Below are 21,697 nucleotides of genomic sequence, written 5' to 3'. Positions count from 1 at the left end.
AATCAGTGGTGCTACCTACAGTGGGTGGCCGGGATCAAAATGCACGGCGGAAAGCTCGGAAAGTAGTGTGGATAACCTCAATCACTTCGGCACCCCCGGGAGGGGACGCATCATTCGCCCCATTTTACGGATGAGGAAGGTGAGGCTCAGAAAGGGGGCGGTAAGCGGAGAAATTCACCTACTGATCGGCTTCTGTGTATTGAGTGCTGTGAGCACATTATTTCAGGGCACTCTGCGGAACAATTAAGGCTCTGAAGTTAGATTTACTGAGTTTGAATCCCAGTCCTACCACATGGTCTTGGGAAGTTACTTAAACTCTCTGGGCCTCACTTTCCTTACCTGCTAAATAAGAATGCTGGCTTCCAATATAGAGCAAAGATCAAACTACAGAATGCCTGGAAACTGTGCAAAGCAGCCCCTCTTACGTACTAACCGCTGGGTAGGTTCTAACTGATGTAGGAGGAGAGCGTAGTGGTCTGCACTGCCTGGGTCTCTCAGTCCCAGCTCGCCTTACAACTTGTTCTTATCCCTCTCTATGCTTAAGTTTGCCGATTTGCAAAATGGACAGAAGTTTTTAACGTTCGCTACTGGGTGGTTGTGAGTTTTAAACGAGTTAGTGCAGGTTAAATGCCTAGAACGGAATCTGGCTTGGCATATACATAAAATCGTTAACTTTTATTGTCGATTCTGGAGCCGGGGTTTGATTCCTGACACATGCCACCACGTACCTACTGGTGATCTTGAGCAGGTCTTTTTCATCTCTGTGCCTCCCTTTCTATAAAGTGTGTGTGTGTAATGATTTCGACCTAAAAATGTTAGTGTTAAGTTTAAACGAGATAATTCCCATAAAGAGTCTAAAACGGTGCCTGGCACAGTAAGTAGAATTCATTGTTGTTTTCGTTTTACAGGAAATGAATGTTCCGAAAAGCAGAGAGACTTGTCCAGGGTCGCGGAAGTAGAAAGTGGCAGGGTCGGGAGTCGAACTCTCCTGCAAAGCCAAGGTACTCGCGGAAACCGTGAAGGGCGAAGGGGAAAAAACGGGAGATGGAGGGAGAAAACGGAGATGGGAGGAAGGGAGCCTCTCGGCGCTCAGCTGGCCTCGCCTCGGGGGCAGGGCCGGGGGCGGGGCGAAGGCGGGGCCGCGGCCGCTCCTCCCCGGCCGGGTTGCGGCGGCGGCGGCGCGGCTTGCGCTCGCTCGGCGCTCGGCTGGGGCGGCCTGGCCCACAATGAATGGCCGCCGCGGCTGCCGCTGCTGCTGAGGCGGAGGCCGCGGAGGCCGCGGAGGCGGAGGCCGAGGCCCCGGCGCAGGGGGGCGCGCCCCGGGCCCAGGCCCGGCCCCAGCCGCCGCTGCGGAGCCCGCCGGGAGCCCCCGGAGCGCGGCCACGGCGCAGGTGAGGCGGCTCGCCCGAGGCCCGGTTCCGGCCTCGTCTCGCCGGGGCGGCCCGAGGGCATCCGAGGGCCGGTTGAGGGCTGAGCGGGGAGGGCTGGGGGTGCTCTCCTCCGACAGAAAAGGAGCCGGGTCCGCAACCTGCACTGTCCCCGGACCGGCGAGTGCGGAGAGGCTCGGCCCTTACTAGCGGCCTTGAGCGTCCAGTCCCGGGCCGGGCCGTGGGGTTTGGGGGTGGTGGTGGGATCGGGCCCAGACCTCCCCCCACTTCGCTTTCGGCGTTGGGGAGGCGCAAGGTTGGGCCGGGGCAGGTGCCGGAGGCCTGGGAAGTTGGAGGGCCCGAGGAGGAAAAGTGAGGAGGCGCCCGGGGAGGCCGGGGGTTGGGGGGAGGGGAAGGAGGAGTCGGGCTTTGGGTCGGCGGAGTGGGGGAGGAGGGGAGAGTGGCGCGGCCGGAGGGAAACGGCCCGGAGGGGGGGCGGGGAGGGGCCGACTCGCAGGTAGTGTCCGGGCGCTGGAGGAGGTGGGTGGGTCAGGTTACAAGCCTGGGGGCGGCTGAGGAGAAGCCCAGGAAGTGGGGCAGGGTGGGTGTGGGCGGAGTTAGTTCGGATGGGGGCTGATAGGAGATCCCAGAGATGTTTGCAGGGGTCAAATTAGGTTAGGGCTTGGAGAGGTGTTGGGCGGGGGGGAGGCCAGATACTGGGGCCATCAGGTAGGTTGAGGAACTGCTGCAGGAGCTTTGAGAGAGGGGGAAAGCAGCGCCTTTACGCTGGGTTGGTGGCCGCGAAACGCGAATCGGGTCGTCCCGAGAAACTAGTGTGATCAAAAGGCACATGCCCACTCTTCCCCCACCAGGTGTTACTTCTGGACCAGGTCTGGGGTCTTTTCCTCTTTTCTTCATCCCACTCAGGCTCTGGCTCTCTGACCTACCCTTTGGGCAAGCCTCTGGTGGCTTTTCCGAGGTGCTGGCCCACCCGGTGGGTGTTTGAGTGGGCAGCTTGAGAAAGTCTAGAACACCTAGCTGGGGCATATGTATTTGCAGAGGGGCAACCCAACGGCCCTTACCTGAGTATCTTGGGATACTTCACTTTTTGTGAGCAGAACCTTGGGACTCAAGCCTAAGGGATGGGACCTCACAGGCACCATCTTATACCATGGCCTCCCAGGCACCAGCATCCCGGAGATGAGCCTATAAAGCTCTGTTCATTGTATTTGGATGCTCCTGATGGGGTGAAGGCAGGCCTCTGAGGAGATCAAAACCAGTATTTACACCCTGGCCCAGGCCTTTGGGGCTACTGGTCCCAGGGCTCTGCCTGTGGGGTGCTCTTCCTGGGTCAGGCCCCAGGATGAGCTCACTGATTGCTCACCACCACTGGGTCAGCTTAGGTCTCTCTGATAGGAGGAAGGTGAGGGCTCCGGGTGGCTTGTCCCAGGTCACCCAGCTAGACATTGGCAGACCAGGATTGACTGGCACTCAGCTCAAACCCACAGTCTCCTGGGCTGGCCTCTGAGGAGCATGACCGGAGGAACTCCTACTGTTCTGGATTGCCTGGTGGGAATTCTGTGCCCAAGGCCTTTTCTCTTGCCCATCCCAAGGGATAGGGTTGTACCTTTGTGGACAAAGGGGTGTCCCACACACTCTGGTGTGTCCCAGAGGGCTGGAATAGCAGAAGCTTCTTTCTCAGAGGCTTGGTCACATCTCATTTCACAGCCCCCCCACCCCACCCAGGTCTTCTGGGAGCCAGGAAGTCAGGGGTCACTGTAGGCCTGCAGTGGGAGGCAGTTATGAGGCTGGGCTCCAGAGCTGCATCTTGCTTTGGTTGCCTGGTTGTCTTTTCCCTTCTTTGGTCCTGGGTCAGACCACCACAGTTTTCTTTCCTTCTCCCTGGGCTAATTGTTACCATCGTGTCCTGGGTGCGGATTTTGGATCTTGAGCCCCTGAGACAAGAGCCACAGACTGCTGGGTAAAGTGGTATCACCCAGGCCTGGTTTGTAACCCTCATTCCTTGCCTCCCCCCAGTCTCCCTGTAGTTCTAGAACTGACCCCACCTGGGCCCTGCTCTCTTCCTCTCCCTGGCTGGCCTCCTGGCTCTGAGAGGGGGAGGAACTGGGCTGCAGCCCCACTTAAAGATGCTTTTTCCCTGTTTGGTTGGGCCTAGGTTGGCTTCTGGGGCTCGGGAGTGGGTCCTGAGGCGGGGGGTGGCTACCTCTGGTCACAGAGGCTGGGGCGGGGTGTTGCTGACCAGGGTGTGTGGATGGCAGAGGAGGGCTGTGGCTCCTAGCTGCCTCTAGAGCTAGAGGAGGCACTCAGAAGCTACTTTTCTGTGAGGATGTAGAGGCACACAGACCTGGGGCGTTGGAGAAAGCCAGAATAGCAAGTACTACAAGTAAAAGGACCTGTGGGACAGTTTTCTATCCCTAGGGTGTCGGCTACCTGCTGGGGCCAAGGGAGCAGTCCTGAATAACATCCTGGTGGGGAGAGGGGGATGGAGAATTTCAAATTGGGTGGTCAGGGAAGGCTTGTGGGAGAACTGAGCCCTGAATAAGAAGGAGTCAGCCTGGTGTGGGGGGAAGCTGGGGCAGGGAGGAGCGAACGTTCTGGGCAGAGGGGACAGCACATTGAAAGCCTTTATTGAGCCTGTGCCAGCTTTCTGCTAAGTTCTCTAAATATCTTGTCCTCATAAGGAAGGAGTGGGGGTGACCCTAGTGTGGAGATGAAGACCCTTAGTGCCATTTTCAGGAAAGCGCCCGGCCTCGGGGTCTCCTGGATCTCCCCACTGCCCCTACCTAGATGAAAGTCCATACCCCTTGGCCTGCATCCAGGCTTTTTAAAGTCTGGGGCCTGAGCCAGGCTGTGAGGACGGCTGAGTTTCTGTCGGTCTCGGAGAACCTGTGGGGGGTTGCTCCAGCCAGGTCTGACTCCGAGTGCATCAGGTTCGGTGCCAGAGCTAGTGATGGAGAAGGGAGCCTGTGTTGGAGGCGACGATGAACCTCTTTCCCAGGCTTGAAGACAGGTCGGCGGTGCTTGAACAGCCTTTGTTCCCTGTCTCGGGTCCTTCCTGCTCCTCATCGCCCTGATCGCTTCCGCCCTGCCCCAGGCCTTTGGGGTCTGTTGTGCCCGGCAGGAGCGTGCAGGCCCATCTCCTGCCTCTGCTGCTGGATCTCCTGGCTGAGAAGGCCATCCCTCCATCTTCCCCTGGGGAGACTGTGGAGCTGCAGAGGCTGTGAAGTGGGACCCGTCTCGTAGTGGTTGCAGACTGGGCTCAGTGTTTGGCTGTGGTCGCCGTCCCATCTCTGTGCTGTGCTGCCTCCTTCGGTGAAGGCCTCAGCATCCTTGGAGAGATCCGAGAGAGCCCTCTGTGAGGACAGCGACTCTGTTTTCTGAACTAAGCAGGGGTTGGGTAAAGGGGAGCAAACATGGTATTAATGGGCAGTCTGCTCCCACCATTAGCACCGCTTGCTCGGCCCTGACACCCTGGGCCTAGGTTGTAACCTTGGCATCTCCCATTTCCTCCTCTGATAGTGGGAACCGGCAGGCATACGTCTGCCAAAGTGGTTCTCAATCAGGGATGATTCTACCTCCTCTTAAGGGATGCTTGGGCAATGTCTGGAAACATTTTTATTTGTCACAGCTGGGGCTAGTCCTGGCCTCTGGTGGGTGTAGAGCCCAGGGATACCATTCGGCAGCATAAAAAATGTACAGGGCGGTTCCCCTCCCCAAGGAATGCTCAGTCCCAGTGGCTGCAGGGCCAAGGTCAGGGGATCCTTGTTATGTTGTTACCAGGAGGAACGCAGAGTTTGGTGTCCAGGGTGTTGGATGATACTGGGAAGGCACTGGGCGGGGAGCCCCCAGGAAGTACTGCCCGATTTATCACGAAATAGCATGAGGTTCCGGGAGCCAGCAAGTGTAGGATGTCTCCGCTGCTGCCTGAGACTGTAAGGGGCTTCCGGGGCAAACAGAAGGGGACATAACTAATAATCACAGTTGGTGTTACTGGGCACCCGTCTCAGGGTAAGCATCAGTCTACCCGTGTTGCTTGCTGGTTTAATCCTTGAAACAGCCTTGTGTGGCAGGTGCCGCCATTCAGTCCATTTTATAGCTGGGAACACTGATGTCGGGGGCACGTACTGCTGTGGGTGAATGTTTTCTGTCAGTGTAGAGGAAGGGGAGCACAATTTTAAGCAGGAAGCTTTGAACTTCAGGTAAGATAAAAGGATTCGGATTCTCGAGCCCTGCCGAGAGGCCCTGGCATGGTCTCCCAGCACCTGTCAACAAGCCCCAGCCCAGCAGCCACGTGCCCAGCAGCCCTGCCAGCCTCCTTCCTGGGCTGCGCAGGTGTCCCCTCGGGGCCTTCACGCTTGATGCTCCCTTCACCACCCTTGGTGTGGCTGCTGCCACCGGGTCCTTCAAGTCTGAAGGCTCACGCGGGGATTAGGGTGTTAACTCAGGAAGGTGGGCCAGTGGGGAGGGGGAGGTCTGCTGCCCATCTCCTTCTCTGAGGAGCTGCTGCAGACAGAGGCCAGATTCCCCAGGGCTGCAAGAGAGTGGGCGGCGAGAGGGAGAAGCACTGGGCTGGACTGCTGGTTCCAGGGAGGTGGCAGGGTGGGGAGGAAGGGCGGAGAGTGGCTGCGGGAGGCTGGGCGGAGGAGAAGGCCTCTCCCAGAGCAGCAGAAGGACCAGCACCCTGTCTGGCCCTCAGAGGGCACCCAACACCCCATTTCTGGGGAGGACACATCCAGTGAGGACAAAGAGCCCCATCTCACGTTGGCCTGTCTTGGCTTCCCTTCTTGACTCTGGCCTCTTTGCGCCCCAGTTTTCCCATCCACAAAATGGATCTGGTCACAGTGGCTGCACGCCTTGGAGTGATGGGACCATGTAGAGTGAGAGGTGGGTATGGGCCGGCCTTGGTCAGGAAGCCTCAGCTGCTGTTACCACCAGACTCTGGGAGAAGAGCCAGACACTACCTCAGTGCCATCCTGGGCCTTGCTGTCCTAACCCAGAAAATGGCGCGAAGAGTCATTTCTACCTCAGAAACTAGCGAGAGGTGTCATGGAGCCCTTGCCAGGTGCCGCGCATTGAAGGGGCGATGCTAATTGCCACCTATCCCCCTGTCACAATCCTGTCACCTGCCGTGGATTTAATGGCAGCTTTTTGGAGAAAAAGAGAATGAATTAAATGAGCACATACTTTAAAAATGTCAACTGTAAGGGGGCGGTCCCTGGCTGGCTCATTTGGAAGAGCATGTGACTCTGAGTCTCAGGACTCTTAACCTTGGGGTCGTGAGTTCAGGCTCCACGTTGGGTGTAGATACTACCCCCAAAAAAAATATATAAAAAGTTTTTAAAAAGATGCCGACATAAGGATCTGTACAGTCAGATAATGCTTTGTTCTTTGCTAGCAAATGTTTACTTAAGCTGCCTTCTCGTTCAGCTCCTAGAGAGGGTCCAAATGGCTCTGGGCCAGGAAGGCTCCTTGAACAGCCTAGGGGGGTGTGTCCCCCACCCCCTCCTTTACTCTGACCTCATGCTGAGCTACATGAAGGGGTGGGGGGCTTCCCAAGGGCTTTTGGTCCTTCTGCTGGGGTTGGTGGTTTCCCTTAATTGGCTTGCATGTCCCCGGGCAGCTCACTGGTTCCCTGGAAGGTCAGCGGGAAGGGTGGTCTGTGATGGTGGCAGACACCTGTACCGCTAGCTTCTGTTGCCCCGGGAATGTGGGGCTCCCTCTCCAAACCACTGGCAGTTTCCACCCCCACTCCTAGGAATCACCCAGCCACACAAAGCACTTCCGGTTCAAGCCTGCCGTACCCCAGCGCGATCCCACAGTAGTGTGAGCAGTTGATGGGAATCCATGCTGAGCCCAGAGCAGGACCCTGACTGCAGGCCGCCCAGCTGGTGCGGCCACCAGAGGAGGGCACCCGTCTGCACAGCCCCCTCCACGCTGGCCCTGAGGATTCCCCCCGTGGGGTGGATGGCACTCCAGGCCAAGCTCCGAGACCTCAGCTGAGGCCCACTGTTGGAGTCACGTTAAAGTGGAACCAAACAGGGAGTGAGGTTGGTAGTAACTGCAGTAATTCTTCATTCCGCAAACAACTATTAAGCACCCGTTGTGTGCCGATCTGGTCTAGGGGTAGCAGTCACCACAGTGTGAACCAGAGAGGCAGGCGCCGGTGGAGGTGACACAAAGCTGAAGACACCTGGGTAGCTGGACGGTGGGAAGTGCCAGCGAGGAAAGGTCAAGCCAGAGAAGTGCAGGGTCGGGGTTGGGAGAGGTTGTCTTGGGAAGCTCGAGCCGGGTTATGGCTTGGGAGGACATGAAGAGCTGCGGCCGTCTCGAGGACAGTGTGCTAGGAAGTCCAAGAACTGGCGGTGAAAACTGGTTTTAAAAGAGTTTGGGGTCGAGTCTGAGGGTCTTGCCCCGAGCAAGGAGGGCTGGAGCTGCTGTAAGCTACGGCCAGCGGACCGGGGCGGAGTTGGTATCTAAGACATCCACAGGCAGTCCAGGTCCGGGGCTCCGTGGGGGAGTTGGACGTGAGTGGATGGAACTTCCAGCCTCTCTCGAGTCCGCCTGCCCTGACAGAAACCCCACAGACGGGATGGCTCAGGCAACAGACACTGTTCGAGGTTGTCGGGGCTGGAGGCCTGAGATCAGGTCCAGAGGGCCTTGGTGCGCATGCTCACAGAGAGAAATGTCTCTCTTCTCTATGGACATCAGTCCCAGCAGACGAGGGCCCCACTTTTATGTCGTTGTTTAATCTTAATTACCCCCAAAGACTGTATTTCCAAATAACAGACACATTGGGGGTTAGCATTTCAACATATGCATCGGGGTGAGAGGCACAGGTTGGTCCAGAGCAGGGCCCTGAGTCTGGGTTTGATCCCTGGGAGGAGAGAGGTTGACCAAGGATAGAGCTCAGTGTCCACTTTTATTTACCTTCAGTTTCTGGAAGGACCATGGCTGCTTCTCCCTCAGGGCTCTGCACAACTTCCCAGTACACTGAGGGCTGCGCTCCCAGTCCACCACTGCCTGGTTAGATCTGCTCCCTCGCCCATCCCCCGACCCCCGCCAGATACCAGCTCTAATGTCCCCTCTTCTGGGCACAGTCAGAGGCCCGGGTATGCAGCACGTTGATCTGTGTGACTCTGAATGTATGGCCACGTTCCCCATGGGACCGTGAGCCCTGGGTGGCTGGCCTTGTCTCAGTCCTGGCCTACCGCAGGCTCCCAGGCTCTTCATGCCCCAGGCAGGCGCTTGGCAAATATTTGTTGAATGACTTGGGAGGTCATGGAAACCGTATGCTGGGCCCTTGCATCGCACCGGGAGACCTGCTTATATTTGTGACCAGGACACTAACGATGCTAGGAGGGCCCACTCGGCCCTGTTTAGGACTGGCTGCTGCTCCTTCCCTTGGGGGGGTCTGAGGACCCCAGAAGATGGGCAGGCTAATATGCCAGCTTCTGAGGAGAGAGGATTTGAATGGTGTTGTGCCCTAAGGGAGTCTGTAATCAAGTGCGTTTCAGTGTTCTCAGAGGTAAGCATAAGGGCTCTGGATGGGCCGTGGGGAGAGCGTGCAGAGGGCGTGCAGAGGGGGGTGTCTCTAGTCTTGAGAATTCTCAGAGCCGGGGGGACGGAGGGTGGAAGAGGAGGATGTGGGCAGTGAGAGCTAGGGGGGCCTCTGGGCAGCGTGCACAGCTTGGCCAAAGGCCTGGCTGGGGTGGGAGAGCCATGCAGTTGCTTGCTGGGCACGGAATTGTAGGATGCTTTAGAGACCCCCAACTCTTGGCTCCATCGGTAGCAGGTGACCCTGACCCAGGCCAGGTACCTGGTACTTTAGACCTGCTTTTTCTGGGAGCCCATGAGGGCTCCGTGGTTGTCGTCTCCCTGCCTCCCAGCCCCCCACCCCGGGCTGGTATGGGATAGGGGCTTCGCGCAGAGTCAGGTCAGCTGTTCCTTCGGAGTCCAGAGGACCGGATTGGGGTAGTTGCCCAGGGATGAGCGGAAGGTGGGGAACCTGGGGGCGGCCTGTCACTGTGCTTCTGAAACCAGCCAAGGCCTTGCTTTCCCCTGTCCTTGCAGGGGCAGCAGGGCTGTGCAGGGTTTCTGCAACTCAAAACCTGCCACCCCACTCCCCTGCACTGTTGTGGGGGCAGGGCGGGGGGTTCCTGGGCTCTGACTGGTTGAGTTCTTTGTACCAGTTGTCTCCCTCCCCCTCCCAAAGGCTTGAAAGCCCTGGGTGCTGGGCTCTGAGACTGGGGTTCACAAGGCTTGGGGGATCCCAGCCTGAATGTGGAGTGGCTGTCGCCCTCGGGGGGCCCCTTCCTGTGCATGTTCCCTCCTGTTACCACAGGGACATCAGTGTTCCTGTGGCTGAGCTTGCTCTGAGTGGCCAGCCTGTGCCAGTTTCCCAGTGAGGGGCCAGGCCCTGCAGGCTGGCTGTCGGCCCCCACCTATCCAGTGGGGCAGTACTAGCACCCGCTGCCCCCCACCCCCGGGGAACCCCAAGGACAGCTCCTGCAGCAGCACCTGGCATGAGGACCACAGATGGGAGCACTCCTCAGAGTGTCCCTGCAGCCCCCACCAGCTGCTGGGTCCCAAATTGGAGTCGTTCATTTCCACTGCGCTCTCCCCGCCCGAAGAGTTTTTATTTATTTGTTTTTCTGACAGCGCACAAGCATGGGGAGCAGAGGGACAGGGAAAAACAGGCTCACTAAGCAGGGAGTCCGTCCTAGGACCCAGGGATCATAACCCCAGCCAAAGGCAGACACCTAATGACTGAGCCACCCAGGCGCCCCTGGAGTCACTTATTCCTATCGTGGTGCCCCCTCTTCATAGCCACGCACTCACAGATCTGAGTGTTCTCTCTCTCTCTCTCCCCATCCCTGCCACCACCGCCTGCCCCCACCACTAGCCCAGCCCTCAGCGTCTCACCTGTTTCTGTTCTCCACACTGCTCCTGTGAATTTTCCCCAGGATGGTCTGGGCCTGCACCTCCCTTGCTTCAGGCTCCCCCCTGCTCCCTCAGAAACATTTGTCCTCACCAGGCCAGGCACCCCCTGTCCATACCCTTCCCAGCAGCCCCGTTGCCCCTGTACTCCCAGCCTCAAGCCAACACCAGCCTCCTGGGAATCTCCAGGCTGCGCCTCACTCCCAGTCCGCCCCTCAGGGACGCACTCTTCCTGGTTGTATCCCTCCCTGTGTCTCCCCCCAGACCTCAGCATGTGGGGACAGCCAGTCTTCTTTAAAGCTTGTCCCCTGTGCCTTGTGGTTTATCGGGGTGGATTGGGTAAATGAGTCCCCATTTTACAGATGAACAAACCAAGGCACAGAGGGGACGAATTGGCATCTGAAACAAGGTGTGGTGCAGGGGTTTGCTCTGACTCCACTGCTGGCCTCTCCTGCCTTGGTCCTCCCCCTTCCGGTATGAGCTTTCCAAGCTTGAGGGGTCTAGAGGTCTCTTTCAGGGATGGGAGCTAACCTTTCCCTTGACTTCCTTGACTCTGGTCACTTGGGCTCCAGTACCTGGAGCAGCTTCATTTTGGCAGCCTTGGGAGTTGGGTTGGGGCTTCGAGTCCCCTGGAGCAGGCTCTCTGGATTCTGTTCTTTGCCTTATCTTAGTGCCTGTTTCTCCTGTCTCCACACACAGGGTCAGCTCCGAGCCCACCTGGCACTGAGTTTGAGCCCTTGAAAGAAGTGTGCTGTCTTCTGATGGGAGAGTCCCTGTCTCCGCCTAGCCCCTGTTGACCCTAAATTGTTTTTTCTGGCAGTCACCGTGATTTTGATGATGACAAGGAGGCAAAGGGCATACCCAAGGGAAATCACAAGTTTCAGTGCCTACACAGACTCTTGTCCGTATTACTTACTTACCAGTGACCCTTGGAACAGTTCTTGGCTTCCCTGTGGCCTCAGTTTTCCCATCTGAGAACTGGGAGTATGAAATTGGCCCCATAGGTTTGCTAAGAGGGTTCAGAGAACTTCCTGCCAGGCACCGGTCAGCTCTTTGGAAGCATGGGTGCTGGGAGGGGTGGGGCTTGTTGGTGTCTCTCTCAGGGTTCCACCACATGCAGCAAGTTTGAGAGGACAGACTGAATTTGTGTGGTAGGGTTGGTCTTAGCAACATTTGTTTCCAAATGGAGAAGTAGAGGTTTGGAGTTCATGCTCCCAGGAGGGAGTTGATTCTGGAGCCGGCACTTGCCTATCAGTCTGTGCAGCATAATTTTGAGTCCAGTGATGCCAGGTAGGGCCCCTGTGTCCCAGTGTTCAGCCTGTGGAGGCGGCTCAGGAGGGACTCAATAGTGAGTGGAAAATGTGAAAGACGCGTGAAAGCTAATCTGGGAATGAGGGGAAACCGCTGGGGTCTCTAGTTGGTACCTGCCCCAGGGCCTTTGCACACATGCTTTCCTCCTTTCTCCTCAACAGCCCGACTCTTCTCATACCCATCCTGCCCATTCAGGACCACTGCCTCCTGTATTTTACAGAACTGCAGGGGACTCGCTTTTACCATGGGTACAGTCGTAAAGCTACATTGTCCTTTAGAGCCCTTTTATGAGGGCACTCAGACTATTGGACATGCCCAGTTCTGGATTGGAATGTGCTGGAATGTGCAGTGATATAATAGGCTGTGAAGCAGAAGTTCACATTTGACAGGTGCCTGCACTCACTGCGCACGGTCACGGACCGTTCCTTTTTATTTTTTTAGTTTATTTTTATTTTTTAAAAAAGTATTATTATTTTTTTTAACTTATTTGAGAGAGAGCACAAGCAGAGGAGTGGCTTCCAGAGGGAGAGGGAGAAGCAGGCTCTCCCCACTGAGCAGGGAGCCTGACATGGGGCCCATCCCAGGACCCTGCGATTGTGACCTGAGACAAAGGCAGATGCTTAACTGACTGAGCTACTCAGACATCCCTCCTTTTTTTTTTTTCCTTTAAAGATTAATTTTATACTTGTGTATTTTAGAGAAAGGGAGAGTGGGGGAGGGGGGAAAGGAGAGAGAATCCCAAGCAGATTCTGTTCTGAGCATGGAAATATTATCTTTTTTTTTTTTTTAGAAGGTTTTATTTATTTATTTTGACAGACAGAGATCACAAGTAGGCAGAGAGGCAGACAGAGAGAGAAGGGGAAGCAGGCTCCTCACAGAGCAGAGACCCCGATGTGGGGCTCAATCCCAGGACCCTGGGATCATGACCTGAGCCAAAGGCAAAGGCTTTAACCCACTGAGCCACCTGGGTGCCCCAATATTATCTATTTTTTGTAAATAAGCAGTAGGATCACTAGGTTCAAAATTCAAAGGAACCACAGCATTCATGGCAAGTGTGGATTCTTTTTTTTCTCTTTCCTTGGCTTTATTGAGTTGCACGTAGCACGGTCTCCATTGAAAGCGTATAGTTGAATGGTTTTCAGTACAGTTGACCCTTGAATGACGAGTGAGTTAGGGGCACTAACGCCCCCCCACCAGTGCGCACACAAGGTCAAAAGTGCATATACAGCTTTCAAGTCCTCCCCACCCCGAATTTAACAGCCTACTTTTGATCAGAAGCCTTACTGATAACCGTTAACACATATTTTATATCTTGTATGTGTTCTATGTGATTAAACTAGAGAAAAAAATGTTACTAAGAAAATAATAAGATTTGCTGGCGGGTTCAGTCAGTAGAGCAGGCGACTCTAGATCTTGGAGTTGGGAGTCTGAGCCCCGCCTTGGGTGTAGAAATTCCTTTAAAGAAAAGGGGAGGGAGGGAGGAGAAAATCATAAGGAAGAGAAAATAACATTTGCAGTCCTGTACTATTGAAAAAAATTCTGTGTATAAGTGGACCCACACAGTTCCAGCCCGTGGTGTTCGAAGATCGATTATCCAGAGTTGTGTGCACGTGACCACAATTTTAGACCATTTTAAGTTACGGCCAGAAGAAATGTCCGCATCCTTCTGCTCGCCACCCCACACCCCACCTAGCCCCTGGCAGCCACTAGCCTGCTTTTTTTGGCTCCGGATTTGCCTGTTTTGGACATCTTACATAAACGGGATCGTATAATACACAGTTCTTGTGTCCACCTTCTTGCTTTAGCATGCTTTCAAGGTTTGCCCATAGAATGGTGTGTATCAGTGCTTCGTTCCTTTATATGGGTGAATAATACTCCATCATATGACCAGACCATGGGTTTTTGGGGTTTTTTTGTTTGTTTTGTTTGTTTGTTTGTTTGTTTTAAGCCATTCATCAGTTGATGGTCGTTTGGGTTTCCATCTTTCTGGTGCTTGCGAGTGGTTCCATAGACACTCACGTACAGGTGTTTCTGTGGGTACGGGTGTTCGTTTCTCCTGGGTATAATTCTGAGGAATGGAATTGCTGGGTCATCTGATAATTTCGTGTTTAATCACTTGAGGACCTGCCAGACTGTTTTCCATAGCAACTGCACCATTTTACATTCCCAGCCGCAGTGTAGGAGGCTTCCGATCTCCTCCTTGCCAACACTTGTTGTCTGTCTTTTTGATTCTCTCCAGCCGAGCTGGTATGAAATGGTGTTTCCTTGTGGTTTGCATTTGCATTTCCCTGCCGACGGGTCCTGTCCTCGGGCAGCCTCAGAGTTCCCCGAGTGCTCCCTTAGTCCTTCAGCCAACGTGATCGGGGGTCCTGTCCTCAGCACTGCGGCCACGGTGCGAAGACCCCGATGCCCCTGACCCTTTGGTGTTTCGATGCCAGTCCCCTTCAGAGTTCCCCCGTGTGTGCTGTGCTGGCGATGGCTAACACTCACAGAGTTCTCACTGTGTTGACTCATTTAGTATTCAAACACACATGTGTAAGTACGCTTTTGCCCCCACACCCCCACTGGAAGGGGCCGCTGTGGCCACCCGGCCCTGGAGCTGCCATGCCTGATTGGACAGTCTGTCACAGAGGCAATTCTGTGCTGGGACCAAGGGCGTGGGTGGCTGCCGGCAGTTCTCCCCACCACGGCAAATCCCACCATGTGGATGTCTGCTCCCACGTGTCTCCCTGCCGCACGTGAGCTTCGTGAGTGGCGGGGGGGGGCACCGAGTGTGCTGCCTGACCCCGTCCGTCCCTCTGTCTCTCTGTCCCTGTCCCCTGTGCAGCTGCCGCCATGGCCCAGACCCTGCAGATGGAGATCCCGAACTTCGGTAACAGCATTCTGGAGTGTCTGAATGAGCAGCGGCTACAGGGCCTGTACTGTGACGTGTCTGTGGTGGTCAAGGGCCATGCCTTTAAAGCCCACCGGGCGGTGCTGGCCGCCAGCAGCTCCTACTTCCGGGACCTGTTCAACAGCAGCCGGAGCGCGGTGGTGGAGCTGCCGGCCGCCGTGCAGCCCCAGTCCTTCCAGCGGATCCTCAGCTTCTGCTACACGGGCCGGTTGAGCATGAATGTGGGTGACCAGTTCCTGCTCATGTACACGGCCGGCTTCCTACAGATCCAGGAGATCATGGAGAAGGGCACTGAATTCTTCCTCAAGGTGAGCTCCCCCAGCTGCGACTCGCAGGGCCTGCACGCCGAGGAGGCCCCATCATCTGAGCCCCAGAGCCCCGTGGCCCAGACATCCAGCTGGCCGGCCTGTGGCACCCCGCTGCCCCTTGTGTCCCGCGTCAAGACGGAGCAGCAGGAGTCGGACTCCGTGCAGTGCACGCCGGTGGCCAAGCGGCTGTGGGACAGCGGCAGCAGTGGCGGTGGCAATGGCAGCCGCAAGATGGCCAAGTTCTCCACGCCGGACCTGGCTGCCAACCGGCCACCCCAGCAGGCCCCAGTGGTGGCAGCGGCGCAGCCAGCCGGGGTGGCGGTGGCAGCGGCTGCAGGGGCTAGCACTGGGCAGCCAGCCGGGGGGGCGGGGGCCACAGCGGCAGCAGCAGCAGCAGCAGCAGCAGCAGGGGGCGTGGTGAGCGGGCCCAGCACGTCAGAGCGGACCAGCCCGGGCACCTCAAGCGCCTACACCAGCGACAGCCCTGGCTCCTACCACAACGAGGAGGACGAGGAGGAGGATGCTGGCGAGGAGGGCACGGACGAGCAGTACCGGCAGATCTGTAACATGTACACCATGTACAGCATGATGAATGTCGGCCAGACAGGTGAGGCGCCTGCCCTGCCCGCCCCACCCCTGCCCTGCCCCTACACCCCTCCCCCCCCGCAGCCAGCCCCCTTCCGCAACACATGCTGCTCTCTGCCCCCAAAGCCGAGAAGGTGGAGGCCCTCCCTGAGCAGGTGGCCCCTGAGTCCCGGAATCGCATCCGGGTGCGGCAGGACCTGGCGTCTCTCCCGGCTGAGCTCATCAACCAGATTGGCAACCGCTGTCACCCCAAGCTCTACGATGAGGGTGACCCCTCCGAGAAGCTGGAGCTGGTGACAGGTGGGCCGGCATCACTTCCTCCCCAGATTCCCTGCTTCACCCCAGGCCTCTGTGTCTGAGCTAGTGGCTTGTGGGATGGTGGTTAGGAGCTGGACTTGGGGTCCGACCCCACCCCTGCTACCACTTGCTTTGCCCTAGGGCAGCTGACCCCCCTTTGCATTATATGTGCCCGAGACTGGCCTCCAGGTTTCCACACCAGAGGCTGGTATGAGCGTTGACTGGCACTGTTGGCCACACGGGCTGATGAGCGGCTCCGTGGGGCCGTTGGAGGGTTGACTAACACGGTGGTTAAGAATCTTGGCTCTTGGTGTCAGGTTGCCTTGGTGTGAGCTTCCACTGCCTGTTTGTTCTGGTGCCCAGGTGGCTGTGTGGGCAGAAGCCATGCGAGCGCGAGCAGGCTCGGCATGCTGTAGGTGCCCCATGGACAGTGGCACCACCAGCTGGCCTTTCCTGATCGCTGACCAGGCCATGCTGGGGCGAGTTGTCAGGGGGCATCTTGGCCAGGTCCAGGCCAGGGCTTGGCCAAGTGGGGAACGGGGCAGTCTGGGGCCCCCCGGCCACCCTCCTGCTCCCCACTCCAGGCACCAATGTGTACATCACGAGGGCGCAGCTCATGAACTGCCACGTCAGCGCGGGCACGCGGCACAAGGTCCTGCTGCGGCGCCTCCTGGCTTCCTTCTTTGACCGGTGAGGCCCTCACAGAGCCCAGATGGAGGGGAGGATGGCTGCCCCCGCCCCCCACTGCAGAGGGCCTGACTCTACCCCACACCCATGCTCCCCACCTCAGGAACACGCTGGCTAACAGCTGTGGCACCGGCATCCGCTCTTCCTCCAACAACCCCAGTCGCAAACCGTTGGACAGTCGCGTCCTTCATGCTGTCAAATGTGAGTGTCTGGCCTTCTGGAGTCAGGCTGGGGTGGGGTCTGGGGCAGGCAGGTGGTCCTCTTCGCTGTTGACCCTGATGGGTGGGGATTGGTGTTAAGAAGGATTCTGAGGCTGAGTCTGAACTTGTTAGGAAGAGGACTGGGATGGGTTACGGATTTCTTCACAGTTGCAGGGGCTGTTGGGGGGCGGGTGGACACTGAAGGTAAGCCTGTGTCAGATGGTGGGGGGCAGGGAAAGGGTCCTTGGGTAGTCATGGGAGTGATGAAGCAGCCTCCCCAGCCGTGTTCAGGAGAGAAGTCTAGGTTTTTACCTGGAATCTTCCCATTCCTAAATTCTGGCAAATGACCCAGGTTTTTCAAGAGCACTGGGGCACCCTCTCTGACCCCACACCTGGCCGATCTCAGGCATGGGGCCAACTGGTACGGTTTAGCGTCCTGGCTTGTGGGGCCTCCATTCTCTCACCTCAGAAGGGGGGTTCAGAGGTGCCACATGCATGTCGGGAGGGGATTAAGGTGCAACGTGGCTGAGTGTTGTCCGTGTCAGAGGCCAGTGCCACGCTCTGCCTGAGCCGTGCGCTCCGCCCTCACAGACTACTGCCAGAACTTCGCTCCCAACTTCAAGGAGAGCGAGATGAACGCCATCGCAGCTGACATGTGCACCAATGCCCGCCGTGTCGTGCGGAAGAGCTGGATCCCCAAGCTCAAGGTGCTCATGGCCGAGGGTGATGCCTACACCACCTTCATCAGCGACACGGGCAAGATAGAGCCGGACATGATGGGCGTGGAGCACAGCTTCGAGACGGCCAGCCACGACGGCGAGGCCGGCCCCTCGGCTGAGGCCCTCCAGTAACTACCACCGGACCCTCCCCGCGGGGCCGTCACACTCCCCCCACCCGCCCCATCACACCCCCCCACCATCTTGGTCACGAGCTACTGTCTGTCCCTCCCCAGGACCCGCGGGGGGCGCTGCATGCTCCCAGCCCCTCTGCCTCCTCATCCCACCCTCCGACCACCATCCGAGTGGGCTAGGAGAGGGCGGCAGCCGGTGCGAGCTCTGTGCTGCCTCTCTAGCATGCTCGGGCACCGCTGGGGAGCCTGCGCTCCCCCTCCCCTAACCTCCAGCAGTGGTCTCTCCACTCACCAGGCCAGGTATGGGGAGGGGCCGGCCTGGGGGGCTCAGGAAGGCCCCTTCCCCAGGCCCGGGGCCCCAGGGTTCTCAGGACCCCTCCTGCCACCACCTCCCAGTGCTTCCATGTTTCCAAAAGCGCCTTCCTGACTCCCTCGTCTGTCCCTGCACCTGGGGGCTGGGGTAGGCGAGGCGGAGGGGACTGCCCATTTCACAGCTGAGGGAACCCAGGCTCAGAGGAACTCCACCGTTGACCTAAGGTGGTGGGCGGTGGCGGGCCCGGCGCCCTTCTCTCCCCCCCCAACCCTGCGCCCACCTCTGTTGCCCCCATCTGTCCCCTGGGGCCTGAGAGGGGCAGGTCCCAAGTGGGGGGCTCTTGGAGGCAGGCCAGGGGTCTCTGCGAATAGAATGAGAGGTTTCCTGGGCTCGCAGAAGTGTGTGCGTGTGTGCACGCGCGCGTGTGCGTGTGTGTGTGTGTGTGTGTAGACGTTTTTGCTTTTAAACAAATGAAGATATGAGAGGCAGTAGGGCCAGGGCTGGAAGTCAGGGGAGCAGGCTGGGGGGCTACTGCCCTTGCCCCCCTCCCCCACCCCAGCCCCCGGCCCCAGCCCCTGTACATAATTTTTAAAGCATTTTTTTAGCTAATGAAATATTGAAGTATAAGATTCCTTTTATTTTTCAAACCAACAGGACTGTGTCTGATGTCCCCTTCGGTCCTGGGGGACGTGACAGGCAGGACGTGGTGGGGGCTGGGGGCAGGGTGAATGCGTGCGTGTGTATGGAGTGTGGGTGCGCAGTTCTGAGGCTGGGACTCGGCCAGGCCTCTGCTTGGGCTCTGTGGGTCTGACCAGGACCCCCTTGCTCCGCTGCTCCCCAGCGGGGTTCCATTTGAGGGGTGGCCCTGGCCTTAGCCTGTTGGCTGAGCCCAGCTTCTGGGGACAAGGCAGGGCCCGCTTCCATTGTTTAGCAGTTTGCAGAATTTTCTCTAACCATTCCTCTTTCTATCCTCGCCCAGTGCGAGGGATTTTTTTTTTTTTTTTAATTTTACATGTAAACTTTGGAGGGTTCCTTTTTTTTTTTTACTCCCTGTTCCCCCACACTGGGTGTCCTTTTTTTTCACAATTTTCACCTTTTCCTCTCTAGCCCTGTCCCCACTGCCTCTCGTTTCTTCCCAGATCTGACCGGCCCATTCCTCCCATTGCTCCCAGCGGCCTTTCTAGAGGCAGGGGGATTGTAGGAGATGGGGAGAGGGGGATGGCGGCCAGCCCTGACTGGACCCTTGGAATCTGACTTGGAGCCCTCCCCCACCACCCAGGAGCCCCCACCGATCTGCAAGGGGGTCGCTCCTGACATCTTGTTGTGGGGATGTGGGGGTATCTGGTCTGGCCAGTGTCCTGGCACCCTGCTTTCCTGGCCTGGCCCCCGCACCTTAGCCCTCAGCCGGCCCAGTGTATGGGGGGAGTCGACGCCCCAGCTAAAGCACAAGCACCTTAGTCGCACCTCCCCCACGCCCTTGTCCTGGCCTTGACATCCTACCCCAGCATCGATCCCAAAGCACAATATCCTGGTCACTTGGCAAGCTGCCGGGCCGGCCAAGGCCGAGGGGCCGGCTGGGGCTCCAGCCAGACCCCACAAGGAAGGAGTCCTAGGCGCTGCCCTCCTTCCAGGCCTTAGCAGGGGCCAGCTCTCTGGGACTGGGGTCTTCTCCCTCCCTAGCCCTTTGTCCTGGATAGGCCCCTGCCCAGCCCCTCCCTGCCTTTTCCCCGGGTGGGGCTTGCCCGTGTCCCTCCTCCGAGCCCCTGCAGCACTGGGTTGGGTGGGAGAGCCCCCTCATTTCAGGGACCCCAGGAGGTGCCCCTGGCCCCGGGGACTGTGTTGGGGGGGAAGGGAGGGGAGGGGGTGGGCAGGGGTGCAGGGGAGGAAACTCCTCACCAGGAGAGCCAAAGACAGGGTTGTGCCTTACCCCAGGAGCCACCCCTGCGTCCCTCCCGCCCTGCCCTCCCCACCTCCTGGGCGGCCTGCTGCTTTTCCTTCTCTCCCCACCCCTGCCCTGCCCTGCTCTGAGCTGCATGGTCCCCCCAACCCCGGGCAGCCCAGGGAGGAGCACGAATGGAGAATCACCAACCAACGCAAAAAAAAAAAAAAAGAGAGAGACTGTGGGGGCCCCCCCTTCACCTCCCCTGGCCGCCCACTCACCCGCCTCTTTCACGCAGGACAGACCGCCCGCCCTGTCCGTGTGAAGTGCCAACGGCCTCCCCGCCCTGGGCCGACCCCCCACTCCCTGGGCCCGTAAGTGAGATTGCACATTAACTACTGTAAGGAGAGGAGCCGCACTGGGAAATGTGAACCATGAGAATATCAGTGACACTGATGAGGAGAATAAACTAAACGCCTTTGTAACAGCCCAGCCGCATGCCGCTCTCTGGGGGCGGGGCCCAGGGAGGGACAGATGCACACAGGGGCTCGCCGCGGGCTCAGTGTGCGCTGGGAACTGCCGTTGTAGCCATTGCATCTCAGAACCTCTGTGGGGGGGAGGGGCAGTTTCCCTCCTTCAGAGGCTCAAACCCAAGCTGCCAGTAGCTGCCCCTTGGAACGGGGCACCTGGCTGGCTCGCTCGCAAGTGTGGACTTTTGATTGCGGGATTGTGAGTTTAAGCCCCACGTTGGGGCTTGTTAAGTAGCACCTTTCTGGCTACCCTAGTGTATATAGACACGATGCCCTGGAGCTCTTCTGCACATGCATGGGCTCTCAGTCCTGTGCCAGGGTCCCATGGGATCACCCCCAAGAAGGGCCTCTATTGAATTGGCTGTAGGACAGACCCACCTGGCTCGCTCCCCTTCTGTGGCCGTTTGACACCCCTAGTCCCAGTTCTGCATCCTGAACACACCCACCTCCTTCACTGTGGCTGAGCCAGGGCGCCCGTGCACTCCAGCATCGGAAGGAACATGAGTGGGGATGGTGAGTCAGATTCGGCCAGTGTCCTTTAAAATACCTTGGACAGCTGTGGGTCCTGAGGATAGGGAAGGACAAAATGTCCTCTCAAGTCTGATGGAAAACACACAGATGGGCTGTAAGGTACCCTGATTCAGAAATATTTCTAGTAGCGTGGGAAGGTTATTCATCAATGTTAGGGGTCCTGTCAAGTCAGAAGATAATTTGGGAAAGGAGGCTTCATCCCCTGCCCTGGCCAGGCCTATCTACTCCCGAATTAGGGGAACATCCAGACATCATGGGGAGATGATCAGAGAGGATTTCAGTTCCCAAGGAGGCCTGGATGTGTCAAGAAAACCAGCCCCCCCCCCCCCTCGCCCCAACCAGCTGCCAGAAAGTAGGGTTTTGAGAGCCAGTGGCATCAACAGAAAGACCAGTCACTTCAGGTAACAGGAAGGCTGCCCCAGGTAAGTGGAAGCACCATCTGATTCCAGAAGTCCTGTCTTTGAACCCCAGGAAGACTTGGAACTAACTATAGAAAGATCAAGCGATAGCATCAATGGGTTTGCATCAGAAAGGGAATCTGTACGTATTCGGTTCTTTTTAAGATCTGGACAGATGAGCCTGATGTAAGGACATTCTCGTAACAGGCAGTATTTCCTGGTGTGTAAATGAACAAGCGAGAGGCGTGGTTCTGATGTCTGACCGCACGCTGCACGGGATTTGAACCTCTTGAGACGCTGGCTAAGTTTTCCCAGCTCACAGGAATCCTTTTATACCCAGACAAGCTCGGAAACCCCAGAGCTGACAAACGCTGCCTCGGGGACCAGGTGAGCCACGGAGCCCGGCGCTACTGGGGCCCCTCAGAAGCGACCGCTCAGCTCTGTGTCAAAGGGCTGGCCTGCAGTAGGCCCAGAACAAGCAGAAGATTCACTGAGTCAAGGAAGAATCAGGGTTGGCATTACTCAACGTTATCCATGGTGAAACCCAGAAATAAACTGGAATGGCCTTTGCCGCACAAATCCTGACCACT

At 57.6% G+C, this 21,697-nt stretch overlaps 1 protein-coding gene across 9 annotated transcripts; it reads left to right on the top strand.

Moving 5' to 3' along the window:
- Positions 1-35: 35 nt before the first annotated feature.
- Positions 36-21,686, top strand: NACC1 (nucleus accumbens associated 1). Of its 9 annotated transcripts, XM_082729862.1 has the most exons (10): positions 36-139; positions 909-1,001; positions 14,464-15,444; positions 15,549-15,722; positions 16,304-16,409; positions 16,510-16,607; positions 17,198-17,453; positions 19,947-20,026; positions 20,551-20,691; positions 21,315-21,686. In XM_082729862.1, exons 3-9 carry the CDS (start codon positions 14,472-14,474, stop codon positions 20,640-20,642), a joined length of 1,779 nt encoding a protein of 592 aa, XP_082585988.1. In that variant the 5' UTR covers positions 36-139; positions 909-1,001; positions 14,464-14,471; the 3' UTR covers positions 20,643-20,691; positions 21,315-21,686. The 9 variants fall into 9 exon arrangements, 8 of the variants coding, with proteins under 8 accessions (XP_082585988.1, XP_082585991.1, XP_082585987.1 ...); XM_082729861.1 differs by lacking the exons at positions 36-139; positions 909-1,001 and adding an exon at positions 1,194-1,391; XM_082729860.1 differs by lacking the exons at positions 36-139; positions 909-1,001 and adding an exon at positions 8,729-8,913 and having other exon boundaries at positions 21,448-21,686.
- Positions 21,687-21,697: the final 11 nt, after the last annotated feature.

This window comes from Mustela nivalis (assembly GCF_964662115.1).
Source record: "Mustela nivalis genome assembly, chromosome: 1".
NCBI lineage: Eukaryota > Metazoa > Chordata > Mammalia > Carnivora > Mustelidae > Mustela > Mustela nivalis.
The sequence above is the reverse complement of the archived record's forward strand: the minus strand, read 5'-3'. Positions and strand labels throughout refer to the sequence as shown.

Coding starts and splice junctions, on each gene's coding strand:
- NACC1 (XM_082729860.1), top strand. CDS start 8,859: ATGGTGTTGTGCCCTAAGGGAGTCTGTAATCAAGTGCGTTTCAGTGTT. Junction 15,723..16,303: donor GAAGCTGGAGCTGGTGACAG/GTGGGCCGGCAT, acceptor TCCCCACTCCAG/GCACCAATGTGTACATCACG. Junction 16,410..16,509: donor CTGGCTTCCTTCTTTGACCG/GTGAGGCCCTCA, acceptor TCCCCACCTCAG/GAACACGCTGGCTAACAGCT.